Source organism: Chiloscyllium plagiosum, unplaced genomic scaffold, assembly GCF_037043375.1.
Source record: "Chiloscyllium plagiosum isolate Xiang-an unplaced genomic scaffold, Cpla_swu_hap1 HiC_scaffold_13, whole genome shotgun sequence".
NCBI classification, from domain to species: Eukaryota; Metazoa; Chordata; class Chondrichthyes; order Orectolobiformes; family Hemiscylliidae; genus Chiloscyllium; species Chiloscyllium plagiosum.
In genome coordinates, this window is record NW_028270151.1 from 36131092 (window position 1) to 36158384 (window position 27293).

Consider the following 27293-nt stretch of genomic DNA (forward strand, 5'->3'; position numbering starts at 1 on the left):
ACCCATCGGCTTTATGTACGGGCCATAAGGGGTTATTCCACGCCGTGGTGCATGTCCTAAGCACTCCCGCTTCCAAATAATCCTTAATTGTGGCGGATATTTCTTTATGTCCGCCGGGAATCCTATACTGTCTAAGACTTATTACGCGATCGGCGATCGGGATGGGGAAGGGGTCCATCTTAACCTTTCCCACTAACACCGTCCTACAGCGCAAAGCCATTTTCGTGATTCCAAATTCAAACTTCCCTTGTTGGAGGTGAAGTGTTAAACCGGCCAGAATGTCCATTCCCAGGATCCATTCTCTAACCGGTGTAATGATAATTGAATAAGTTTTAATGGGCATTGTACCTATCTTTAGGGGCAATTGTACTGTTCTTCCTTCAATCAGATTACCTCCCAGCCCAACCAGCGTGACTGGGGTTCCTTTAAACTTATGGGGCGTCCCATAGATTAAGGTGGCCTCCGCCCCTGTGTCCACTAGAGCCATAACGGTTTGGACGGATTTGCGCCAATAGATAGTCAATGATACATGAGGTCGAATGTCGTCTGCTGACCATTGGCTCGTTCGTGGGCAAACCCTTGGGGCTTGGCCCGATTCCTATTGTTCCTCCCATTCATCTTCCCCAGACAGCACTGGGTAAAGACGTTTGCCTCGCCCTTCTTTGTTCTTGCCTTTCTTACTAGGTTTCCGGCCACGCCTATCCACTTTATAACACTCTCGGAGGGGAGGCCGTACCTCCTCCTCCTCCTCGTCCTCCGAGGATTCCCACCGCTGGGAAGTGGAAGTTCTACCCCTTCGAGGCTCATTAACAACCGGACCCAGTGTCTGACATTTTTGTGTTAGTAATTCCACTAGGTCTTCCATAGTGGGTCGGGACTCCGTCTCTACCCGGGACACCTTCAGTCCCTTTCGTCTGCATAAGTCTTTTAATTCCGGTGTAGGTAGGCCATCAATCTCCGATGCTGGGACCTGCGCCCGTATCAAAGCTTGCCACAAAGCACGCCGTGAGGGGCCTTGGTTACTTCCTTGATTAGGGTTTACTTTTCCCCCTGCCCGAGCCTCAGGGCGACGCCCCTCCGTGCCCCCCTGAGAAGCACGGGTTGTGGGTCCCCAATCCCCCAAACCACCCATCTCCCTCATCATACTACGGGCATCTCCTAGGGTTTCTCCCCGTCCACTCAACATTATGGTTAATAACAGTGGTTTATAATGGGGGGGGGCAGTCTTCACTAGATGGTCTCTAGTCTGTCTACTAACATTTGTGTTATCTACCTCGTCCAGCACTCCCAGCAACAGGGCATCCCGCACACACAAACGGGTTAGCCTCTGAACCCCTTCCTTAATCGTTGTCCAAGTTCCTTCCAAGGGGGGCCAATCGGACGGGAAGGGATACTGTTCGGCCACTGCCCTGGCATACATCCCAAATAGGGTCCCCATACTGCGATCTATTACCATATCCTTGGCTTGGTTGCGGTACCCCAGGTCTATGGCAGCATCCTTTGCTAATCCACCAAACTTGGGAGCATCCTGATAGTCTACCTGCACTTGTTGCCCCCCTTCCTCGAGGAGCCGAATTAGCCATAGCTCTAACGGCTCCCCAGGATTACGTCGGGTTTTCTGGGTGATAAACAGCACCTCATCGGTAGTGAAGTCTTCCGTTAATTCAGAGAATTCTGCGGGAGGCTGAGCCCGCGGTAATTCATGCATAATTGCCTCCCCTTGTTCATTCCGTATAGGGTTTCCTTTCTCATCTAACATTACCTCCCGTTGCACTGGGAGACGTCTCTGAACCTGCTTTCTCCTAACCACTGGTTTAGCTTGGAGTACGGGTGGGTCCTCTTCGTACTGATCATCTAAATCTCCCCAAATGTTCCCATCCCAATGATCGATATCCCACCGATCCCCGTTATTTAACTGGGCTACAAACGCCCGTACTTGTACCGGGTCCGGGGTTCGAGGGACCTTCCTTTTCTCTTTCCGTTTCTTAGCAGACAAATACATAATAGTTCGTCCTGCTAGTTCAGTTAATGCTGTCAATTCAGCTTTTAACTTCATAATTTCCTGCCTCAACATAGAGGCATCTCCCGAACTGAGTCCCTGCTCATGTTTCAGGAGGGCTAATTCTGCTTCAGCTTTTTGGCGCTTGTCTGACTGTTGTCTACAAGCCGCCGCACAGGCCCACATCCTCCGCTGTACCCCAGGCAATGGGTTCTTCGGCAGGACTGGGATCCTCTCAAGGGTGGACAGCAGCGACCCTGGGGTTCCTACGCCCTCGGCCTCCCAGTCCTCCGGTCGCCCCCCACCATTTCTCAAACAAACTGCCACGCCATGCCACGGCCCATGCCATCCCGGGACGGTCAGGACCTCCACAGTTTGTTCCTCTGGTTTCTTAGCCTTTTTCCAAAACATTGTTCTGTATCAAAATCTTTCCTCAATTGCGATTGATCCTGCCGGCTACGCCAAAATGTTTTAAAAAATTCTCAAGGTCAAGGACCAGGCTCGCAGGAAAGTAGTCTGACACAGAACAAACAGCCAAGAGGCGAGTCTGCTAGAATATAAGTGTTTTATTCCCCGCAGTGTCCCCACAACCAGTCTCGTACTTACAACGGGTCTGGTTTATACTCACTCTACGTGTTACCAAAACTGGGAGCCGTCAGTTCTCGTAGAGCGGTTGCCAACAACCCACGCTCGGCGGTTAAACGTAACCCCGGAGCAGGCTCTACCGAACTGGAGACTTCTCCAGCTGATATACCCTTTTCCAGATATAAACATTCATGTGAACAGCAGAGCAAGGCTAAAAAACACATTCCATTCTGGTTACATACAGATAAGAAGATTCACACGGGAAGGTGTATAACAAGATTCACACGGGACTAAGCGACACCTTCCATTTTCGGTTAGAGCAGAGCAAGGCTAAAAAACACATTCCATTCTGGTTATTCACACGGGAAGGTGTATGACAAGATTCACACGGGACCAAGCGACACCTTCCATTTTCGGTTAGATTCACACATGTATTGGGACACAATTTTAACCCTTTCACCACACCCTCAAGCTCCCTAACTGAGCCTTCACATTTCATCCTAACATAAGCCTTCTTCTTCCTCTTGACTAGAGATGCCACTTCCTTTATAAACCACGGCTCCCGGGCTCTACAGCTTCCTCCCTGCCTGACAGGTACATACTTATCTAGGACACACGAGCTTTTGCTTGAATAAGCTCCACATTTCTAATGTGCCCATCCCCTGCAGTTTCCTTCCCCATCCTATGCTTCCTAAATCTTGCCTAATCGCATCGTAATTGCCTTTCCCCCAGCTGTAACTCTTGCCCAGTGGTATACACCTATCCCTTTCTATCACTAAAGTAAACATAACAGAATTGTGATGGCTATCACCAAAGTGCTCACCTACTTCCAAGTCTAACACCTGGCCGGGCTCATTACCCAGTACCAAATCTAATGTGGCTTTGCCCGCCCCCACCTTTACCATCTTCTCGGTTCTTACTGAAACATCTAAATCCTGGAACCTGTAACAACCAGACAACCATTCATGTCCCTGCTCTATCCATGTCTCCAAAATGGCCACAACATCGAAGTCCCAGGTACCAACCCATGCTGCAAGTTCACCCACCTTATTCCAGATGCTCCTGGCGTTGAAGTAGACACACTTCAAACCAATTTCTTGCTTGCCGGTGCCATCTTGCGTTCCTTAAACTTGATTTTGGACCTCCCTACTCTCAACTTTTTCTATACTCGAACTACAATTTTGGTTCCCATCCTCCTACTGACTGCAGGTCAAACTCCTGTCAGTGTGAAAAGTGGTGGTGCTTTGTCTCAATAAGGGAAAGATTGTCCATTACATGAGTTTCTGATTGGTCCATCAGATTAAAGTCTGTCTTGTATTTCTAATAACTGTAATGTTTTGCATCTTTGCTTGTCAGTTAAACAGTCTTTAATTCTGAGATTTGTGTATTGTGTTTGCTCATTCAGAATAAAATTTGATATTATTTATTAATTCAATGTCTTGGTTGAATTTGAAGCATCTGAATTAAATAGTTTGAAAGGTTAATTCAAGATTTTAAATAAGCATCCACAATTAAACTAACCCAATTTAAACATCCTTTCCAAACTATCAAGTGATAACTTGAAAATCATTCCAACATATGAAAATGATACGTACTAAGACCGGAAGAGATTCCTGATGCCTCTGACATCACTATCCAAAAGTCCAAACCTAAAATATTTTGGAGTATTGTTTTGTCAAACCAACTTAAACTCTGAGGGGGTTTGGTTGGGTTAGTTGGCTGACTGGCTAGAATGAATCAGATTAGTCGAAAGTGAGGACTGCAGATGCTGGAGATCAGAGTCAAAAGGTGTGGCGCTGGAAAAGCATAGCAGGTCAGGCAGCATCTGAGGAGCAGAAGAGTCAACGTTTCAGGCATAAGCCCTTCATCCCAATGCACAGTGCATAGGAGGATGAGAGTAGGGTGGACATGGACAGTATTTATAGTCACAGGAATGTGCTGGCAGACAGTAAGTTGGTTTTAAGTGTGTCTACTTCAACTACAGAACTATCTGAAATAAAGTAGGTGCGCTTGCAGCATGGATAAGTACCTGGGACTTCAATGTTGTTGCCATTTCCGATACATGGATAGAACAGGGTCAATAATGGGTGTTGCAGGTTCCAGGGTTTAGATTTTTCATTAAAAACAGGGAAGGTGATAAAAAAAGGGGAGGTGTGGCCTTGTTAGTCAAGGACAGTAAAATGGTGGCTGAAAGAACTTTTGACGAGGCCTCGTCTACTGAGGTGGTATGGGCTGAGATTAGAAACAGGAGAGGAGAGGTCACACTGCTGGGAGTTTTTTTATAGGCCTCTGCAGAGTTCCAGGGATGTGGAGGAGAGGATCAACACAACAATTCTGGGTAGGAGTGAAAGGAACAGGATGGTCATTATGCGGTACTTTAACTTCCCCAACATTGGCTGGAAATGCTATAACTCGAGTACGTCGGATGGATCGGTTTTTGTCCAATGTGTGCAAGAGGGTTTCCTGACACAGTATGTCGAAGAGGGGACAAGATGAGAGGCCACACTGGATGTGGTGCTTGGTAATGAATCAAGCGAGGTGTTTGATTTAGTGGGAGGTGAACAATTTGGAGAGAGTGACCATAATTCAGTAACGTTTAGTTTAGTGGTGGAAAGAGTTAAGTACATGCCACAGGGCAAGAGTTATCCACGGGGCAAGGGCAATTATAATGTGATGAGGAAAGACTTAGGATGCATAGAATGGGGTAGCAAAATGCAGGGGATGGGGACAATCGAAATGTGAAGCTGGTTTAAGGAACTGATATTGCGTGTCCTTGATAGTTATGTCCCTGTCAGGTAGGGAGGAAGTGATAAGATAAGGGAACCGTGGTTTACGACAGCAATTGCATCTCTTGTTAAGCGGAAGGAGGAGGCTTATGCGACAATGAGACAAGATGGTTCAGATGAGGCGATGGAGAGTTTCAGATTAGCTAGAAAGGATTTAAAGAGAGAGTTAAGAAGAGCAAAGAGAGGACATGAGCAGAATGGGTAGAATAAAGGAGAACCCTAAAGCTTTCTATAGGTATGTAAGGAATAAAAGGATGAGTGGGGTAGGAATAGGGTCAGTCAAGGACAGAAGTGGGAAGTTGAGTGTGGACCGTGTGGAGATCGGAGAGGTGCTAAACGAACATTTCTCATCAGTTTTCACTCAGGAAAAGGAGAATTTTGTAGAGGAGAAGAATGAGATACGAGATATTAGACTAGAAAGGATCGAGGTTAGTAAGGAGGTAGTGTTATCAATTCTAGAAGGAGTGAAAGTAGACAAGTCCCCTGGACTGGATGGGATTTATCCAAGGATTCTCTGGGAAGCTAAGGAGGAAATGCTGGAGCTTTTGGCTTTGATCTTTGAATCAACATGGTCTACAAGTTTAGAACCAGAGGACTGGAGGATGGCAAATGCTGTGCCCTTGTTCAAGAAGGGCAGTAGAGATGACCCAGGTAATTATAGACCAGTGAGCCTTACGTCTGATGTAGGAAAAGTTTTGGAAGGGATTATAAAAGATAGGATTTATAATCATCTAGAAAGCAACAATTTGATTCCAGATAGTCAACATGGTTTTGTCAAGGGCAGGTCATGTCTCATAAACCTCAGTTTTTTGAGATGACCAAACATGTGGATGAGGGTAGGGCAGTTGACATGGTGTACATGGACTTCAGTAAAGCCTTTGATAAGGTTCCACACGGGAGAAAATGCAGAGGCATAGGATTGAGGGTGATTTAGCGGTTTCGATTAGAAACTGGCTTTCTGTAAGGAGGCACCGAGTGGTGGCTAATGGAAAATATTCAGCCTGGAGTCCAGTTACTAGTGGCGCCCACAAGGATCTGTTTTGGGACCATTACTGTTTGTCATTTTTATAAATGACTTGGAGGAGAAAGTGAGGTCTGCAGATGCTGGAGATCAGAGATGGAAATGTGTTGTTGGAAAAGCGCAGCAGGTCAGGCAGCATCTAGGGAACAGGAGAATCGACGTTTCGGGCATTAGCCCTTCTTCAGGAATGAGGAAAGTTGGTCCAGCAGGCTAAGATAAAAGATAGGGAGGAGGGACTTGGGGGAGGGGCATCGGAAATGTGATAGGTGGAAAGAGGTCAAGGTGAGGGTGATAGGTCAGACTGGGGTGGGGGCGGAGAGGTCGGGAAGAAGATCTCAGGTTAGGAAGGTGGTGCTGAATTTGATGGATTTGACTGAGACAGGCTGGGGGGAGGGGAAATGAGGAAACTGGTGAAATCCGAGTTCATCCCTTGTGGTTGGAGGGTTCCTAGCCGGAAGATGAGGCGTTCTTCCTCCAACCGTCGTTTCGCTGTGGTCTGACGATGGAGGAGTCCAAAGACCTGCATATCCTTGGTGGAGTGGGAGGGGGAATTGAAATGTTGAGCTACAGGGTGGTTGGGTTGGTTGGTCCGGGTGTCCCAGAGGTGTTCTCTGAAACGCTCCGCAAGTAGGCGGCCCGTCTCCCCAATATAGAGGAGGCCACATCGGGTGCAAAGGATGCAATAGATGATATGTGTGGAGGTACAGGTGAATCTGTGGCGGATATGGAAGTTTCCTTTGGGGCCTTGGAGGGAAGTGAGGGGGGGAAGTGTGGGCGCAAGTCTTGCACCTCCTGCGGTTGCAGGGGAAGGTGCCGGGAGTGGAGGTTGGGTTGGTGGGGGGTGTGGATCTGACGAGGGAGTCATGGAGGGAGTGGTCTTTACGGAATGCTGATAGGGGAGGGGAGGGAAATATATCCTTGGTGGTGGGGTCCGTTTGGACTTGGACGCAGGCATAGGTGTATGGGTTAGTAAGTTTGCAGATGACACTAAAGTCGGAGCAGTGGATACTGTGGAAGAATGTTGCAGGTTACAGGGGGACTTGGATAAACTGCAGAATTGGGCTGAGAGGTGGCAAATGGAGTTCAATGCAGATAAATGTGAGGTGATTCACTTTGAGGAGAATAACAGGAAGGCAGAATACTGAGTCAATGAAAAGATTCTTGGTAGTGTGGATGTGCAGAGAGATCATGGAGCCCTTCCTGTAGAAGGGCTTATGCCCGAAACGTCGATTCTCCTGTTCCCTGGATGCTGCCTGACCTGCTGCGCTTTTCCAGCGACACATTTTCAGCTCTGATCTCCAGCGTCTGCAGACCTCACATTCTCCTCCATGTACATAGACCCCTGAAAGTTGCCAACCAGTTTGACAGTGCTGTTAAGAAGGCATACAGTGTGTTAGGTTTTATTGGTAGAGGAATTAAGTTCCAGAGCTGTAATGTCCTGCTGTAACTATACAAAATGCTAGTGCAGAAGCACTTGGCATATTGTGTACAATTCTGGTTGCCCCATTACAGGAAGGATGTGGAAGCATTGGAAAAGGTGCAGAGGAGATGTACCAAGATGTTGTCTGGTTTGGAGGGAAGGTCTTATGAGGAAAGGCTGAGAGACTTGGTCTGTTCCCATCGAGAGAAGAAGGCTAAGAGGGGATTTGATGGAGACATACAAGATGATCAGACGATTAGATAGGGTAGACTGTGAAAGTCGTTTTCCTAGGATGATGACGTCAGCTTGTACAAGGGGCATAGCTACAAATTGAGGGGTGATAGATTTAATATAGATGTCAGAGGCAGATTCTTAACTCAGCGTGGTAAGGGCATGGAATGCCCTGCCTACCAATGCAGTTAACTCAACCACGTTAGGGAGATTTAAACAATCCTTGGATAAGCACATGGATAATGATGGGATAGTGGAGGGGGATGGGCTTAGATTAGTTTACAGGTCGGCGCAACATTGAGGACGCTGTGTTGTTCTATGCCATCTTGTCACTCCCATGACAGAGGCTGTAGGCCAGACGTGTCTTCAGGCAGAAAACTGAAGGGGGGTGTGGGTGTGTGTGTGTGTGGGGGGGGGGGGGGGGGGGGGGGGGGCAAACTCTGACTGAGAGTGAACAGTAGTTAAAGGCAGCAAAACATTGGAGCAGCTTACACTTTGTCAGAGTGAAAGATGTGACCAGGCAGGGAAAGACTGGAACAATTTGACATTTTGACTGAGTGACGAGGAGAGAAGGTGAGGTGACACGAGGGCTGCCAGGAAGGGTAAGTTTTCCCGCTTAAAAAGGGACTTACCTCAGGAATAAAAGGTAAGGCTTTTATTTCTTTCTTACCATTCTTTTTCATATATTTAAGTGCATTGTTTGATTTTAGTTAGTTCATATAAAGCTAAGCTTACAATGGCAGGGGACCTCAGACCCTGGCATATGCCCCTTGCTCGACGTGGGAGCTTAGGAACGTGTCTGACGTTCCTGACTCTTACACTTGCAAAAAGTGTGTCCAGCTGCAGCTCTTGTTTAACCGCATGACGGCTCTGGAGCTGCAGATGGACTCACTGTGGAGTATCCGCGATGCTGAGGAGGTTGTGGATAGCACGTTTAGTGAACTGCTCACACCGCAGGTTAGAATTGCTGAGGGAGACAGTGAATGGGTGACCAAAAGACAGAAAGAGAGTAGGAAGGCAGTGCAGGTGTCCCCTGTGGTCATATCCCTCCAAAACAGGTACACCATTTTGGATAATGTTGGGGCAGATGGTTAACCAGGAGAGGGCAACAATTGTCAAGATCATGGCACCGTGGTTGGCACTGCTGTTCAGAAGGGCGGGAAAAAGACTCGCAGGGCCATAGTCATAGGGGATTCTATTGTGAAGGGAGTAGATAGGCGGTTCCGTGGCTAAAAACGGGACTCCCGGATGGTATGTTGCCTTCCAGGTGCTCGGATCAGGGATGTTACCGATCGGCTGCAGAGCATTCTAAAAGGGGAGGGTGAACAGCCAGTTATCTTTATGCATATAGGCACCAACGGTGTAAGAACAAAATGAGATGAGGTCCTGAAGGAAGAATTCAGGGAGTTGGGAGAGAAGTTAAAGAGGAGGACCTCAAAGGTAGTGATCTTGGGATTACTACCAGTGTCATGTGCTAGCCAGCGTAGAAATGAAAAAATAGGCAGGATGACCACGTGGCTTGAGAGATGGTGGAAGAGGAAGGGTTTCAGATTTGTTGGACATTGGGACCGGTTTTGGGAAATGTGGGACTATTACAAAATGGACGGTCTACATGTGAACCAGACCGGAACCAATGTCCTCGGGGGAGTTTTTGCTACTGCTGTTGGGGAGGTTTTAAACTAATGTGACAGGGGACTGGAAACCAGAAGAGAAAATAAGTAGGCAGTGGGGTGGAGACTGGAGACTGTAAGAATCACAAAGATAGCATTAATAAAGGGAAGAGTAGGCAGAGAGCGGATAAGCGCAAAAGAACTGATGGCCTGAAATGCATCTACTTTAATGCAAGGAGTATAGTGTGTAAGGCAGATGAACTTAGGGCTTGGATTGGTGCCTGGGAATGTGACATTATTGCAATCACAGGGACTTGGTTGAAGGAAGAGAATGATGATTGGCAACTAAATGTTCCAGGATATAGATGCTTCAGACAAGACAGGGAGGGAAGTAAAAGGAGGGGTGGAGTTGCATTGCTGGTCAGGGATGATAACACGGCTGTGCTAAAGGAGGACACTATGGAGGTCTTGGGTAGTGAGGCATTATGGGTGGAGCTGAGAAATAAGGAGAGTGCAGATACATTGTTGGGGCTGTATTGCAGGTCTCCCAATAGTGAGCCTAAGGTAGAAGAACAAATAGGTAAACAGATTATGGAAAGATGTAGAGGCAATAGGGTAGTGGTGATGGAAGATTTTTATTTCCCAACATTGACTGGGATACAATTAGAGTCAGAGGTCTGGATGGGGTAGAATTTGTAAGAAGTGTCCAGGAGAGTTTTCTAGAGCAGTATGTCAATAGTCCGATGAGGGAAGGGGCCAGATCGGACCTGGTACTGGGGAACGAGCCAGGACAGGTGGTAGAAGTTGCGGTGGGGATTTATTTGGGAACAGTGACCACAATTCTATAAGTTTTAGAATACTCGTAGAAAAAGATGAGAGTGGTCCTAAGGGAAGAGTACTAAACTGGGTACTAAAGAGTACTAAATTATATCAAAATCAGGCAGGAACTCGGAAATGTGGATTGGACACAGCTATTTGAAGGGCAGTCCACATTTGATATGTGGGAGGCTTTCAAAGATAGGTTAAAGATAGTGCAGGGTAAGCATGTCCCGTTGAAGGCAAAGGACAGGAAGGGCAAGATTTGTGAACCGTGGATGACAGGAGAAATTGTACGACTAGCCAAGAGGAAAAGGGAAGCGTACATAAGGTCTAGGCAGCTAAGAACAGAACGGGTCCTGGAGGAATAGTAGAAGAGTAGGATGAGTCTTAAACGAGGAATCAAGCGGCCTAAAAGGGGTCATGAAATAGCTTTAGCAAGTAAAATTAAGGAGAATCCCAAAGCATTTTATTCCTATATAAGAAGCAAATGGGTAACTAAAGAAAGGATTGGTCCACTAAACGATAATGAAGGAAGGCTGTGTTTCGAACCTGAGAGAATGGGTGAGATTCTGAATGATTACTTTGCATCAGCGTTCACCAAAGATAGGAACATGATGAATGTTGAGATTAGAGATAGAAGTTTGATTAATCTGGATCATGTTGACGTAAGTAGGGAAGATGTGTTGGGTAGGCTAGAGGTTATTTAAGGTGGACAAATCCCCAGGACCAAAGACAATCCTGGTAATTACAGACCAGTGAGCCTTACTTCAGTTGTTGGTAAAATGTTGGAAAAGGTTATAAGAGATAGGATTTATAATCATCTAGAAAAGAATAATTTGATTAGGGATAGTCAGCACGGTTTTGTGAAGGGAGGTCGTGCCTCACAAACCTTATTGAGTTCTTTGAGAAGGTGACCAAACAGGTAGATGAGAGTAAATCAGTTGATGAAGTGTATATGGATTTCAGCAAGGCATTCGATAAAGTTCCCCACAGTAGGCTATTGTACAAAATGTGGAGGAATGGGATTGTGGAAGATATAGCAGTGTGGATCAGTAATTGGCTTGTTGAAAGAAGACAGAGGGTGGTGGTTGATGGGAAATGTTCATCCTGGAGTCCAGTTATCAGTGGTGTACCGCAAGGGTCAGTGTTGGGTCCACTGCTGTTCGTCATTTTCATAAACGACCTGGATGAGGGCGTAGAAGGGTGGGTTAGTAAATTTGCAGACGACACTAAGGTCGGTGGAGTTGTGGATAGTGACGAAGGATGTTGTAGGTTACATAGAGACATAGATAAGCTGCAGAGCTGGACTGAGAAGTGGCAAATGGAGTTTAATGCGGTCAAGTGTGAGGTGATTCACTTTGGTCAGAGTAACCGGAATGCAAAGTACTGGGCTAATGGTAAGATCCTTGGTAGCATAGATGAGCAGAGAGATCTCAGTGTCCCGGTACACAGATCCTTGAAAGTTGCCACCCAGGGTGACAGGTTTGTTAAGAAGGCATACAGTATTTTAGCTTTTATTAAGAGAGGGATCGAGTTCCAGAACCATGAGGTTATGCTACAGCTGTACAAAATCCAGTGCGGCCGCACTTGGAGTATTGTGTACTGTTCTGGTCACCGCATTATAAGAAGGATGTGGAAGCTTTGGAAAGGTTGCAGAGGAGATTTACTAGGATGTTGCCTGGTGTGGAGGGAAGGTCTTACGAGGAAAAGCTGAAGGACTTGAGGCTGTTTTCGTTAGAGAGAAGAAGGTTGAGAGGTGACTTAATAGACACATATAAGATAATCAGAGGGTTAGATAGGGTGGGCAGGGAGAGCCTTTTTCCAAGAATGGTGACGGTGAGCACAAGGGGGCATAGCTTTAAATTGAGGGGTGATAGATATCGGACAGATGTCAGAGGTAGTTTCTTTACTCAGAGAGTAGTAAGGGTATGGAATGTTTTGCCTGCAACGGTAGTAGATTCGCCAACTTTAAGTACATTTAAGTCGTTATTTGACAGGCATATGGATGTACATGGAATAGTGTAGGTTAGATGGGCTTCAGATTGGCATGACAGGTCGGTGCAACATCGAGGGCCGAAGGGCCTGTACTGCGCTATAATGTTCTATATATATCTATCCCAGGTTGCTGAGGCAGTCAAGAGAGGAAATAGCTGGGGCCCTGACTGATACCTTTGTGGCATCCTTAAATACAGGTAAGGTGCTGGAGGACTGGAGGGTTGCTGATGTTGTCCCCCTGTACAAGAAGGGTAGTAGAGATATTCCAGGTAACTACAGACCAGTGAGCTTGATGTCGGTGGTGGGAAAGTTGCTGGAAAAGGTACTGAGGGATAGGATCTATTTATATTTAGAAAACAATGGGCTTATCAGTGATAGGCAACATGGTTTTGTGCGGGGGAGATCGTGCCTTACCAACTTAATAGAGTTCTCTGAGGAAGTGACCAAGTTGATAGATGAAGGAAGGGCAGTTGATGTCATATACAGGGACTTTAGTAAGGCGTTTGATAAGGTTCCCCATGGTAGACTAATGGAGAAAGTGAAGTCACATGGTGTGCAGGGTGTTCTATCTATGTGGATAAAGAACTGGTTGAGCAACAGGAGACAGACAGTAGTAGTTGAAGGGAGTTTCTCGAAATGGAGAAAGGTAACCAGTAGTGTTCCACAGGGGTCAGTGTTGGGGCCACTGTTGTTTGTAATATACATAAATGATCTGGAAGAGGGCACTGTTGGTATGATCAACAAGTTTGCAGATGACACGAAGATTGGTGGAGTAGCAGAAAACATAAGGGATATCAAAGAATACAGGAGGATATAGATAGATTGAAGAGTTGAGCGGAAAAGTGGCAGATGGTTTTCAATCCAGAAAAATGTGAGGAGATGCATTTAGGCAAGATTAATTCTAGAGTGAATTGTACAATGAACGGAAGAGCCTTGGGAAAAGTTGATGGGCAGAGAGATCTGGGAGTGCAAGTCCGTTGTACTCTGAAGGTTGCTGCATAAGTGGATAGAGTGATCAAGAAGGCATACAGTATGCTTGCCTTCATTGGATGGGATATTGAGTATAAGAGCTGGCAAGTCATGTTAAAATTGTACTGGACTTTGGTTCAGCCGCATTTGGAATACTGTGTACAGTTTTGGTCACCACATTACCAAAAGAATGTGGGCGCTTTGGAGAGGGTGCAGAGAAAGTTTACGAGGATGTTGCCTGGTACGGAAGGTGCTAGCTATGAAGAGAGGTTGAGTAGGTTAGGTTTATTTTCATTAGAAAAAAGAAGATGGGGGGGGGGACCTGATTGAGGTTTACAAAATCATGAAGGGTATAGACTGGGTGGATAGAGACAAGCTTTTTACCAGGGTGAAGGATTCCATAACAAGAGGTCATACTTTCAAGGTGAGAAGTGGAAAGCTTAAGGGGGATACACGCGGCAAGTTCTTCACACAGAGGGTGGTGGGCGTCTAGAATGCGTTGCCAGCAGAGGTGGTAGAGGCAGGCACGGTAGATTCATTTAAGATGCATCTGGACAAATGCATGAGTAGGTGGGGAGCAGAGGGATACAGATGCTTAGGAATTGACCGACAGGTTTAGACAGTACATTTGGATCAGCTCAGGCTTGGAGGGGCGAGGAGCCTGTTCCTGGAATGTAAAGTTTCTTGGTTCTTTAAAAAAGTCAAATTCCTGAGATAGCAGAAGCATGAAAAAATGCTTAGCAGCAGATGGGCTGATGCAGGATGATGGAAGTAAGCAGCCTCAGTGACGAAGGGGCAGGTCCATCAGTGGTGAACAGGATGCAGAGGTTATGGAAAAGAAGAAATTGGACATTTGGCCTCTTGAGCCTGCTCCACCATTTAAAAAGACCATGGCTGTTCTGATGGGTTCTGAATTCCACATTTGCATCTACCCTTGATAACCTTTAATTCCCCTGCCTAACAAAAATCTATCTTATTCTGTCTTAAAAATATTGAATTACTCTGCCCTACTGCTTTCTGTGGCAGAGTGTTCCAAAGTCACACAACCCTCAGAAGTAAAAACTCTCCTTGACTCTGTTCTAAAACGGTGAAACAGTGTTCTCTTGTTCTGGACTGACCCATAACAGGAAGCATCCTCTTCACATCTATCTTGTCAAGACCATTCAGGATCTTATGAACATTAATCTCCTCACACTTCTAAACACTAGCAGAAAGAAGTCTAGACTGTCCAGTCTTTACACAAAAGACACCCACTCATTCCAGGTATCAATCTAGTAAAATCTCCTCTGAACTGCTGACAATGCATTTACATCCTTCCTTAAATAAGGTGGCCAAAACTACACATAGTATTCAAGATGTAGTCTCACCAATGTCTCGTTTAACTGAAGCTGAGCTTCCTTACATTTACGTTCGATTCCTCTCATAATAAAGGACAGTATTCCATTAGCTATTCTGATTGCATGCTGTGTCTGCACATTCATTTTTGTCACATACACACTAGATCACCGAAATCCTTCCGCATTTCAGAATTCTGCAGTTGAGTAATACTGTTTGTTTTAATTCTTTCTGACAAAGTGAACATCTTCATATTTCCCACCTTATTTGTGATCTGCCACATCTTTGCCTGTTCCACTCAACCTATTTAAATCCATCTGCAACTTCCTTATGTATTCTTCACAATGTACTTTCTTACCGATCTTGGCATCATCTGTGATGTTAGCTACCACACCTTCATTCCTCTCATCTAAGTCACCGATTTAAAAATTGTAAAAAGTTGGAAGGTCCAGCACAGACCCATTTGGAATGTCACTTGTCACATTCTGACAAAGACTCCTTACATGTACTGTTTTCTGCGAGCCAATTAGTCTTCTTTCCCTGCTGAAATGTTACCCTCTAAACCGCAAACTTTTATTTTTCACAATAATTTTTTATGTGAACCTTTATCAGATGCTTACAGGGAATTCCAGCATATCACATCTACAGACTTCCTTTCAACTATAGCGTGTTAATCTTTTACAGAACTCCATTCTAATAAATGGGAAAAAGATGATTACCCTTAGACAAAACTATGCTGACTCTTTCTGATTACCTTTAGCTTTTCTAAGTGCACAGTCATATTTTCCTTAATGATCTATTCTCATACCTTCTCCACGACAGATAACAAATTAACTGGCCTATATTTCCATCTTTCTGCCTCCTTCCCTTCTTAAGAAGAGTGGCTACATTTATCATTTTCCAGATTGTGGGAACCTTGCCAAAGTATAGGAAATTTAAATAATAATATATCTACTACCTCATTAGCACCCTCTTTTAAGACCCAAGGATGAAATCCATCTGGGCCTGGAGATCTGTTACCTCACAATTCCATCAGTTTGATTAGCACCACTTTCCTTACGACTATTACTTCACTCAGTGTCTCTGATCCTTCTATCTCCTTACGGACTGCTGTTACTGGATTGCTTTTTGTACTTTCTATAGTAAAGACAGAAGCAATACATTTGTTCATTTCATCTGCCATTTCCTTATTATCTATTAACTCGCCATCCTCACTCTCTAGAGAACCAATAATGGTGTTACTTACTCCTCCTTTCTAAATATCCTTAGAAACTCCAGCATCTATTTTTACATTCTAAGCTGGCGTCCTCCCTCTGAGGTAATTAACTAATCTCATCACATTACATAATATCAAATCTCTTATGACCTGTTCTGTGGTTGGTTCCAAGATAAGCTGCTCTAAGAAACTATCTCAAAAGCAGTCTACGAACTCCTTATCCAGGTGATGACTGCTGATCTGAATTTTCCAGTTTATATGTAGTTATCCATGGTTATGCTATCCCTTTACCACACACAACCAATATTTCTTCTTGTATACTTGGTTACATAGTGGTTACTGTTAGGGCATCACTCCCACTGGGGACTTATTTCCCATACTATTCCTCATCTCAAACCAAACCGATTCTCCACCTTGATCTCTTGAACCAAGGTAATCTCTTACTATTATACAAATACCATCTTTATTAACAGGGCTACCCCTCCACGTGTACCAAATACTTTTTTAAAAATGTTATATGTCCTTCAAATTCAGGATCCAACCCCTGACATCCTGAAGCCATTTCTTCATAATGACTATCAGATTGCATTTGCTTTCGTTCAGCCTCACATTAGCTTCTAAATCCTGAGCCAAAGCTGCTCAAACCTCAGTTGTATCTTCAAATTATCTGGCCAAAGCATAGCTTGCAGTTGTGAAAAGGAAGGGCCAAAGATAGATCCTTGAGAAATTCCGAAGGTCTGGGGGCAGAAAGTTAAGCCACTTTCTAAGATTCTCTAGTCTCAACTGGATTGGTAAAATCGGAACCAACCAAACATCTCAAGTAGATGTGGGTGATAACCCAGTATAATAAATTAGAATTTTTTTGATTACTTATTAACAGTTCGAGCTGAAATGTGACAGATAGCTTTAAAATCTTTGCGTTTAAGTAGTGCCCTTTACTAAATAAACTAGTTGCATAATAAAGAATTTAACGGTACTCTATGTTCTTAAATACAGGCAAACTAGAGAAGTAGCCCAGAGAATGAAGATTTTCATAAAAGGCAGTAGTAAGAAAGGATTATGGGTCATAAAGTCAAGAAGTGTAGGTTCATAGTTCCTTGAAAGTGGACTCGCAGGTAGATGGAATAGTGAAGAAGGCATTTAGTATGTTTTCCTTTGTTGATCACAGCATTCAGTATAGGGATTGGGAGGTCATGTTACGGCTGTTCAAGACGTTGGTTAGGCCACTTTTGAAATATTGTATGTAATTCTGGTCTCCCTGCTATAGGAAGGATGATGTGAAACTTGCAAGGGTTTGGAAAAGATATTCAAGGATGCTGGAGGGTTTGAGCTACAGGGAGAGGCTATTTTCCCTGGAGCATCGGAGGCTGAGGGGCGACCGTATAGAGGGTTATAAAATCATGAGGGGCATGGATAGGATAAATAGACAAAGTCTTTTCCCTGGGGTGGGGGAGTGCAGAACTAAAGGGCATAAGTTTAGGATGAGAAGGAAAAGATTTAAAAGAGACCTAAGGGGCAATGTTTTCACACAGAGGGTGTTGTATGCATGGAATGAGCTGCCAGAAGAAGTGGTGAAGGCTGGTACAATTACAATATTTAAAAGACATCTGGATTAGTATTTGAATAGAAAGGGTTTAGAGGGATATGGGTGAAATGCTGGCAAATGGGACTAGATTAATTTAGGGTATCTGGTTGGCATGGACAAGTTGGACTGAAGGGTCTGTTTCCATGCTGTACTCCTTGATGACTCTATGACTTGAAGTAGAATTAGTATAGGTGGAGATTAGGAATAAAAACGGCCAGAAAGTGGAGAGAGTTGATTCTCAGCCCACTAATAGAAATTACATAATTGAAACAGTAAGCATGAAATAATTGGGACATGTAACAAAGACAATGTGATAATTATGAGGAACCCCATTCTGTATATAGACTGGACAATTCAAATTGGTAATGTAGTCCAGAATGAGAGTTTGTATAATGCTTTTATGACAATTCCTTTAACAGTTTTTAGCTTTATCCAATTTTAGATAAAGGATTATCTATTGAGAAATTGTTAATCAATAATCTCACAGAAAAGAGTCTTCTTGGAAAAAGTGATAATACCTTGATATTCTGTTTAAGAATAACATACTTGAGTCCAAAACAACAACATTAAAGAAACCTAGTTATTTGTTATACAGTTATGAAGGAAGAGCTGGCCAAGATTGATTATGTACGTAGACTAAAAGCTGTGACAGTAAATGAACAGCAGGAAATACTTTTTAAAACTTTTCAAAATTCCTAACAAAAATATGCTCTGTTACAAAATAAAAATCAGTTTACATGGATAATTAAGTATTGTATTAAAAGGCAATGCTTTTAATTTTATAAATGAGCAAAGGATCACCAAAATGTCAACAGAGAAAAAAAAAGAGAAAAAAAAAAGTAGAACCAGTGTAAATTAGTTAGGAACAGATTTTAAGAGCTTTTATCAGGACATAGAGAAGAATTGCTAAAGAAAATATTTGAGGCAGAAACATGAGAAATTATTATTGGGAATGAGGAAAAGACAGAGACACTGAACAAATATTTTGTATTTGTCTTCACAGTAGAAAACAAGAATATCAGACATAAATGGTGACCAAATGGCTAATAGCAATGCGAAATTAAATGACCGGAATATCAGGAGAAAAAATATGTTAGAAGAAATCAAGGAACTAAATTCTAATACCCTTAGTTCAAAAAGAACTAGATGCAGCCAAAATGAATCCATTGATTGTGATTTTCCAAAATTCTCTAGATTATATAATGGTCCGAACTGATTGGAAGCTAGCAAGTATAACATTGCTATTCAAAAAAGGAGGCAGAGAGAATACAGGGGAGTCAGAGCCAGTTAGTTCATTATGAGGAAAACACCAGATCTATTATTATTAGTATTCATCTATCATTAAGGATGACTTAACAATGCACTTAGCAAATCAGAGTGTGATCAAAGTCAACACAGCTTTACAAGAGGAGAACTGTACTTGACAAATTTAGTAACATTTTTTTGAGAATTAAACTGGAAGGGTAGATAAAAGGGAGCTAATAGTGAAATATAAATGGATACCTAAAAGGTCAGAAAAAGCTAATTAAGAGTTTATGAAGTTTATGAGGCAGTATATTAGCAGGGTGAAAGACTGGTTAACAGAAAGCACAAAGTAGAGATAAACGGGGAATTTTCAAATTGGCAGATTGTAAAGTACATTACTTACACAAAGGCACCAGGAGCAATATATCTAAGTTTGCCGATGACATAAATTTAGGTGGGAATGAATTCTGTTAGGAAAATTTAAAATTGGGCGCAATAGATGTAGAAAGATTATATAAATGGGCAACAAGTTGACAATGGAGTAACATGTGGAGACTTCAGATTATTTCCTCCAGTTTTAAGAATAGAAAAGTAGATTTTTTTTGCAATACATGAAACTTTCAAATGTTATTATTCAGAGAGCCTAGGCTACACACATACAAGGAACACAAACGCCCCAAGCAGGTACAATAAATAATTTGGAAGTCAAATGACCTATTGGCTTTATTGAAAGGAAAGTAGCAGTATCTGAATATTGAAGTCCTGGTGCAAATGCCCAGGGTTGTAGATTGATCATATCAAAAGCACTACACGCAATATTTCCTCCATATCTAAGGAAGATATACTTCCTTGAAGGAGATGTAACTAATGTTCACTAGGTCATGAAACCAATAAACTGGGTGAAACCGTTCATGCTGCACCTAACTGAGCAGTGCATAAATACATATCCAATCCATCTATTACCTGTCCTCCATCCATAAGGCACTCTTTCGCAGTAAGATTTACCAAGCAGAAATCCTTTAGATCAAAGACTGGAAAAATACAGAATTTTTAAAATTCAGTTACTGGATGTGGCCATCACTGGCTATGCCATTTATTGCTTATCCCCATTTGCCCTGTAGAAGGTGGTACTGAGATGCATCCTTAAACAATGTTGTTTTTAGGGTGTAGGACCACCCACAGTGCTCTTTAGAAGTGAGTTCCAGAATTTAGATCCAACAATGAAGGAATGGAGATATAGTTCCAAGTCAAGATAATGTGTGGATTGGAGGGTAACTTTCCCATTTGCTGTTCCTGTCTTCTAGATTATAGGTTTGGAAGGTGCTGTCAGAGAAGCCTGGGTAAGTCACTGCAGTGTATCATGTAAATGGTACACACTACTGCAACTGTGCAATGGTGGAACTGGGAACGAATGTTTAAGGTGGTGAATGGGGTTACAATCAAGTAGACTGCTTTGTCCTGGAAGGTGTCAAGCTTCTTGAGAGTTATTGGGGCTGCAGTCATCCAGGTAAGAAGGGAATACTCGATGACACTTCTAATTGTGCCTTGTTGATGGTGAACAGGCTTTGGGGAATCAGGAGGCGAGCTGCTCGCCTGAGTATTCCTAGCCTCCAACCTGATCTTGTAGCCAGTGTGTTTGTGGTGAGTCCAATTGAGTTTCTGATCAATGATAATCCCAGGATGTTGATAATGGGGGATTTAGTGGTAGTAACACCATTGAATGTCAAGGGACAGCAATTAAGTTGTCTCTTATTGGTGATGGTCATAGCCTGTCACTTGTGTAGCACAAATATTACTTGCCAGTTGTTGGCCTAAGTCTGGATATTGCTTCAGTGTCTGAGGAGTTGCAAACATACCCACTTCTGACCTTAAGATGGAGGGAAGGTCATTCATGAAGCAGCTGAAGATGGTTGGGCCTAGGACACTACCCTGAGGAACTCCTACAGCAATGTCCTGGAGCCGAGATGACAGACCTCCAACAACCATGACCATCCTCCTATGTGTCAGGTATGACTCTAACCACTAGAGAGATTTCCCCCTTACATCCATTGATTCCAGTTTTTCTAGGGCTCCTTGACGCCACACTTGGTCGAAAGCATCCTTGAAATCAAGGGCTATTGCTCTCATCTCACCTCTGGTATTCAACTCTTTTGTCATGTTTGAACCAAGGCTGTTAGGAGGTCAGGAGCTGAGTGGGCCTGGCGGAACCCAAACTGGGGGTCACTGAGCAGGTGCTACTTGATAGCACTATTGAATACACCTTCCATGGCTTTATTGATGACTGAGAGTAGACTAATGGGGCAGTAATTTGCCAGGTTGGATTTGTCCTATTTTTTATGTGCAGGACATACTGGGGCAATTTTCCACAAGGTCGGGTAGATGCCAGTGTTGTAACTGTACTGGAACAGCTTGGCTAGGGGAGTGGTAAGTTCTGGAGCACAAGTCTTTAATAATATTGCTGGAATGTTGTCAGGGCTTGTAGCCTTTGCAGTATACAGTGCCTCCAACCGTTTCTTGATATCACATGCAGGGACTTTAATTGGCTGAAGACTGGCATCTATATCGCTGGGGACCACTGGAGGAGGCTGAGATGGATCTTCTGCTTGGCACTTTTGGCTGAAGACTGCTGTGAAAGCTTCACCCTTATCTTTTGAACTGATGTACTAAGCTCTTCCATCAATGAGGATGGGGACACTTGTGGAGTCTCCTTCAGTGAGTTGGTTAATTGTTCACCACCATTGATGACGATGTAGCAGAACTGCAGAGCTTAGATCTGATTTGTTGGTTGTGAGATTGCTTAGTTCTGTCCATCACTTGCTTATGCTGCTTGGCATGCAAGTAGTCCTGTCTGGTGGCTTCACCAGGTTAACACCTCATCCTCAGGTATGCCTGGTGCCTGCATTCTCCATTGAACACAGTTCTTATTCATGAACTTATTTAAAATGTCTTTTAACTGTCTACTCTACAGACATCTACCACTTCCTCTGGAAGTTCATTCCACACACGAACCACTCGGTGCAAAAATAGTTGACCCTCACATCTTTTTTAAAATATATCTCTTCTCACATTAAAAATATGCCCCCTAGTCTTGAAATCCCCCACCCGAGGGAAAAGATACCTGCCATTCACTTTATCTTTAAACCTCTATCAGGTCAAACTCCTACGGCTCCAATGAAAAAATTCCAGCCTATCCAGCCTCTCCTTATAACTCAAACCTTCCATTCCTGGCAACATCCTGGTAAATCTCTTCTGAACCTTCTCAAGCTTAATAATATCCTTCCTATAAGAGGGAGACCAGTACTGGATGCAATACTCCAGTACTGCACCAACATCCTGTATAACCTCAACACAATGTCCCTACTCCTATACTCAAAAGGTTTGTGCTGTCAAGGCAAGCATGCTAAACACCTTCTTAACCACCTCATCTATATGTGACGAAAACTTCAAAGAATTATGTTCCTGAACCCTCAGATCTCTTTGTCCTACAACACTACCCAAGACCCTAATTTTAATTTTATAAGTCTTGCCTTTGTTTGTTTTACCAGAATACCTTGCATTTATCCAAATTAAACTTCATCTGCCACTCTTTGGCCCATTCACACAATTGATCAAGATCTCTTTGTAATCTTAGTCTTCACTGTCCACTATATCACCAATCTCTGCTAACTTTCTATATTCTCAAAAATCATTTATATAAATGACAAACAAAAGTAGGCCCAGCACTGATCCATGCAGAACACTGCTGGTCACAAGTCTCCAGTCTGAAAAACAATCCTCCATCATCACGCTGTCTCCTGCCATTAACCAATTTTGTATCCAAATGGCAAGTTCACTCTGAATCTCATGGGATCTAACTTTACTAATTAGTCTACCATTTCGAACCTTGTCAAAGGCTTTATGAAAGTCTAAGTAAACAATGTCTTCTGCTTTGCCCTAATCGATCCTCTTGATTACTTCCTCAAAAAAATTATCAAGTGTCTAAGACATGATTCCCCTCATACAAAATCATGCTGCCTCATCATTCCTTGCTTCTCCAAATACATACAAATAAACCATAACATTTTATTAGCTTTCCTGATTATTTGCTGCACCTGCATACTAACCCTGTTTCATGCAGGAGGACACCCAAATTGATTTGCATTTCAGAGCTCTACAACTTCTCACCATTTAGAGAATGTTTTTTTTAAATTGCAACAAAATGAACAATTTCACACTTAACCACATAATACTGCATTTGGCAGATCTTTGCCCAATCAATTAATCCAACTATATCCCTTTGAAGGCTCCTTATGTCCTCTTCATAACTCCTATGTTTCTATATTTTCAGACAGACACATCTGTGACAGGTAGACTAGTGAGGACAAGATCAAGCAGATTTTTACCACCTGGCGGTTCCCTCATCACGTGCTGCTGACCCAACTATGTCCTTTGGGTTTCAGACATCTCTGTCAGTAGTGTTGCCACTTTGGAGGATGAATATTGTAACCTCCACCCAGAGTGCATTGTGTGCCCGCCACACTCAGTGCTTCCTCCAAGTTGTGTTCAACATTGAGGAATACTAATTCATCAATTCAGAGGGTAGGAATCAGCAGGAAGTCTCCGTGTACATGTTTGACCTGATGCCATGACACTTCACAGAGTTCAGAATCAATGTTGAAGACTTCCAAGGCAACTTCTTCTCTGTATACAACTGTGTTCTCATCTCCTGACGTGTCTGGGGTATTGTCTGTCAGGTATGATTCTGTGATGGTATGTGTGATATTGTTTGCAATGTATGAATCTGTGAATATGACTATATCGGCCTGTTCCTCATCTTGTTTATGGGACAGTATTCTCAATTTTGACACTGGACACCAAGATGGGAAAGGAGGACTTTGCAAGGTTGATAGTGCTGTGTTTGCTGTTTTCATTTCTCGTACGCAATCTGATGCCGAGTGATATTTCTTTATACTTTGCAACAGTTTGATAAAATCAAGTATGCTGATATACCATTGCAGTGGGCAATTAAGAGTAAACCACATTGTTGTGGGTCTGGAGTCACATGCAGACCGAGACAGGTGAAAAATACCACAGGTGATTTGGTGATTGAAGAAAACCTGTTTAATTGTGTATAAGAATACTTCTAAATATAATAAAAAGTAAATCAGATCCCATAAATGACATTAGTGAACCAGATACATTTTTATGACAATTGACAGTAGTTCGTTGGATTATTACATAGCTAATAATCCAACTATGTAATTGGATTATTAGCTATGTAATTATTAGCTACGAAGCTATCTCCCCAAGCCACTATCTCGCCAAAAGCCATTTCCTTGTGGCAACCGTCATTTGATAAATGGGAGGCTTTGAAGCTGCAGAATGGGATAGGCCTTGCTAAACAGCCTCAGCCAACCTCTACAGTTGGGCCTCAGTCAGTACAACTCTCTTGTGCACACGCACGCACGCACACACACACACACACAGATGTGCTGCACATTACTAAGAAGTGTCTCCTCTGCAGATAAGTGACAGAATAATCACCTTAAACTCAACAAATGGAGAAGTTATCGTTTGGTCCTGGGATTTGCATTTACTAAATAAACCAATTTGATTGTCTCTTGGGATTAGAAAGGCTCAGTACATCAGGCCTATAATTTGTGGACTTTAGAAGAAATGGGGGGGGGGTGATCGCTTTGGCTGAAACTTACTCATTGAGGATTTGATAAGAATTGCACTGCACATTTATTGCATTTTAATTTAAATTAATAGCTCAATGTGTCAGTCATCTTGCATCGAGAAAAGTGATCAAAAGGCTTACAAATTAAGAAGTTACCTCCATTCAAATCTTTAAAAGCATGTTAAAAAGTAGGTAAAAGATTTCTTTAAGTTACCAGGGCATGATATATTAATTTGACAGTACACAATGTTCCTGCTAAACTCACACAAAGTCATGATTAGTGGCTGTTACAAGTGTACTGGTGTTTAGCGTTTGCAGTCAAGATTAGAGTGGTGCTGGAGAAGCACAGCAGGTCAGGTAACATCCTGATGAAGGGCAATTGCCCGAAACGTCGATTTTCCTGCTCCTTGGATGCTGCCTGACCTGCTGTGCTTTTCCAACACCACTCTAATCTTGACTCTGATCTCCAGCATCTGCAGTCCTTACTTTCGCCTAGTTGATTTTAGCATTTGCAGTTTGCCCAAAGAAAGTGGAAGATATAAATGTTTGCCAAGTTTTGGGCACTGAATTTAACACATCAAGACCCTGGACACAGTACAGAAGGGATTTTCTATGATGATATCAAGTCTATGAAACCAAACTGTGAAACTAAGGCTCTTTCCACTGAAATTGCTAAGGTAAGAGACAATTTGATAGTAGTATGTAAAAATGTCTCAATTTTGAAAAGTAAGTAAAGAAAAGCTATTTTCACAGTTCAGGAGGTAGTGACTGGAGGGCATAACTGTAAGAGCACTGCAAAAAGACAAAAAGGAAAAGTTGTAAGTTATTTAATGTGTTGATAATATGGAACGTTGAGGTCAGTTTAGCTCAGTTTGCCGGATGGTTGGTATATGAAGCAGTGTAATGCCAACAGCATGGGTTCAATTCCCATCACCGGCTGAGGTTGCCAAGAACAACTCTCCTCACCACCAGTCTTCTCTCTAATGAGAATGCAACCATATGATCTACTAAGACTATGACAACTCACACACATTAAGTGGCATCTTAGAAATAGCACTGGAAGTAGTATCTACTAAGAATTGATAAGGTTTGGAAACATAAAACTTTAAAGGAATCTGAAGAAGGTGGATAACATTTTCTAACAGTCCTGACAGGATTTTACAGCTTCAACTGATCTGATTCTGCGTGCTGACAGTTGGGTTTGAATTTGTTGCTATACACTTATTATATCAATTATCATAACAAATAATAATGCAATCTCATGGTCTCTTGTACAATGACAATTAGAATTAATGAAATCACAGTTGTCTTTGTAGAGTGTCCCAATGCAGAATTCTATCACGTTGTAAGCTTTATACTCTAAAGGTCAAAGGTCACACAAAATTGATTACAGCTGAGGCTGAATTCATTTATTTCATTCTTTCTGAATCACACACAGAATTTATGCCTCACTAAATGCTTAAATCCAAATTTTCCCAAACTGCTCTGTCTCTCAACTTAGTGGAAGAATCCATCTCAGGACACTACAGCACCTGCAGAAAAAAAAGGCTGAGCAGGAAACATGGAGACTTCTAAAGTTATCCAAACCGAGACACTGAGTGAAGTTAATCGTACAGTAAAACAAGTCAGCCTTAAATCTTGTAATTCTTTTCGGCTGGGATTTATAATTTGCACAGTTAAACTGTAACGCCATAAGTGCATGAATGTTAAGTACTTAATACCCTCCATGGGTCTGACAAGGTGGGGGTGAGTTTGGAGCTCAGTTTCTGTTTAAAAGCGTCCAACCTGAAGAAGTTGGAGGAGGACTTACCGCCGGCCCATCGGCTGTAGTGTACCTGATGATGATCTGAAAATTGCTGAGAGGTTTGATGGCAGCCGGCAGGTTTATCACGAGAGAGGAGCCGTACTCGGTGAAAGGGTCGAGGCGGTGACTCAGGGGCCAGCTGTTTTCGCCCGAGTTGCACCGACATTTAGCGTTGACCGAGCGGATGTGCAGCGACTGGTGCGAGTCCAGGACCAGGCTCTGGGTGTCGGGCTGCAGGCACACCAAGTCCAGCACCTCCACCGCCTGGATCTCCCGGCTCGGGAAGTTAATGTCCAACTCCAGGTGGAAATGCTGGATCTGGAAATGCTGGAAGTTGGAGGCGGATGCGATGTCGACAGGGCAGTCCCGGGACGAATTCAACCTCTCGCTCTTGGCGGAGCCGGTCACAACTTTCCGGCAGCAGCAGAAAGTTGGCCGCTCGAAGGCAGCAGCCATGGTCCAGCCAGAGGAATACAAACAGAAGGGAACAAAAACAGAGAGGCGGCGGGGGATGGGATTTGGGGGGGGGGGGGGAATTAAAATATAATAAATCACCAAAGTCAAACTCGGGAACACGGAAAAGATGGCGTCGATCAACCCAACTACGTGAAATCCATCAGATCCCGAGGTCTCGGAGACAAAAAAACAGCCGAGAAAAGAAGCAGCAGAAGCTCTGAGGGACAAAACAGGCAGCTCGAGCGCCGGCAAAAAACAGGAAGTAAAGGCTCGCGGCTCAGAGACTGCAACTGGCGGGGCAACAACTGGAGGGCGCCAGAGAGGCAGGGCGGCCTGGGCCTGGACAGGCCAAGCTATGCCAGGCCAGGGAAGGGCAGAGGCCAGCAAGGTCAAGAACCACCCAACAGGCCAACCTTTCAGAGGAGAACATGGTAGTGCTTCAACAGTTGATCACCATGAACCAGGCAGATCAGTTGAAGGGTAGAGCTGAGGGTTTTGTTGGCTCTCTGTTGTCTCCTAGTGTTGGTCGTCATGATTTGGAGATGCCGGTGTTGGACT

At 43.5% G+C, this 27293-nt stretch overlaps 1 protein-coding gene across 2 annotated transcripts in view; it reads right to left on the reverse strand.

The window, feature by feature from the left end:
* Positions 1-26993, reverse strand: part of rnpepl1 (arginyl aminopeptidase like 1) — an 84868-nt gene extending 57875 nt beyond the window's left edge. For both annotated transcript variants that reach the window (XM_087993526.1, XM_087993525.1), the window contains exon 1: positions 26286-26993. In XM_087993526.1, the coding sequence (XP_087849652.1) occupies positions 26286-26735 (450 nt within the window). In that variant the 5' untranslated portion in view covers positions 26736-26993. The remainder of the gene's footprint in view (positions 1-26285) is intronic.
* Positions 26994-27293: the final 300 nt, after the last annotated feature.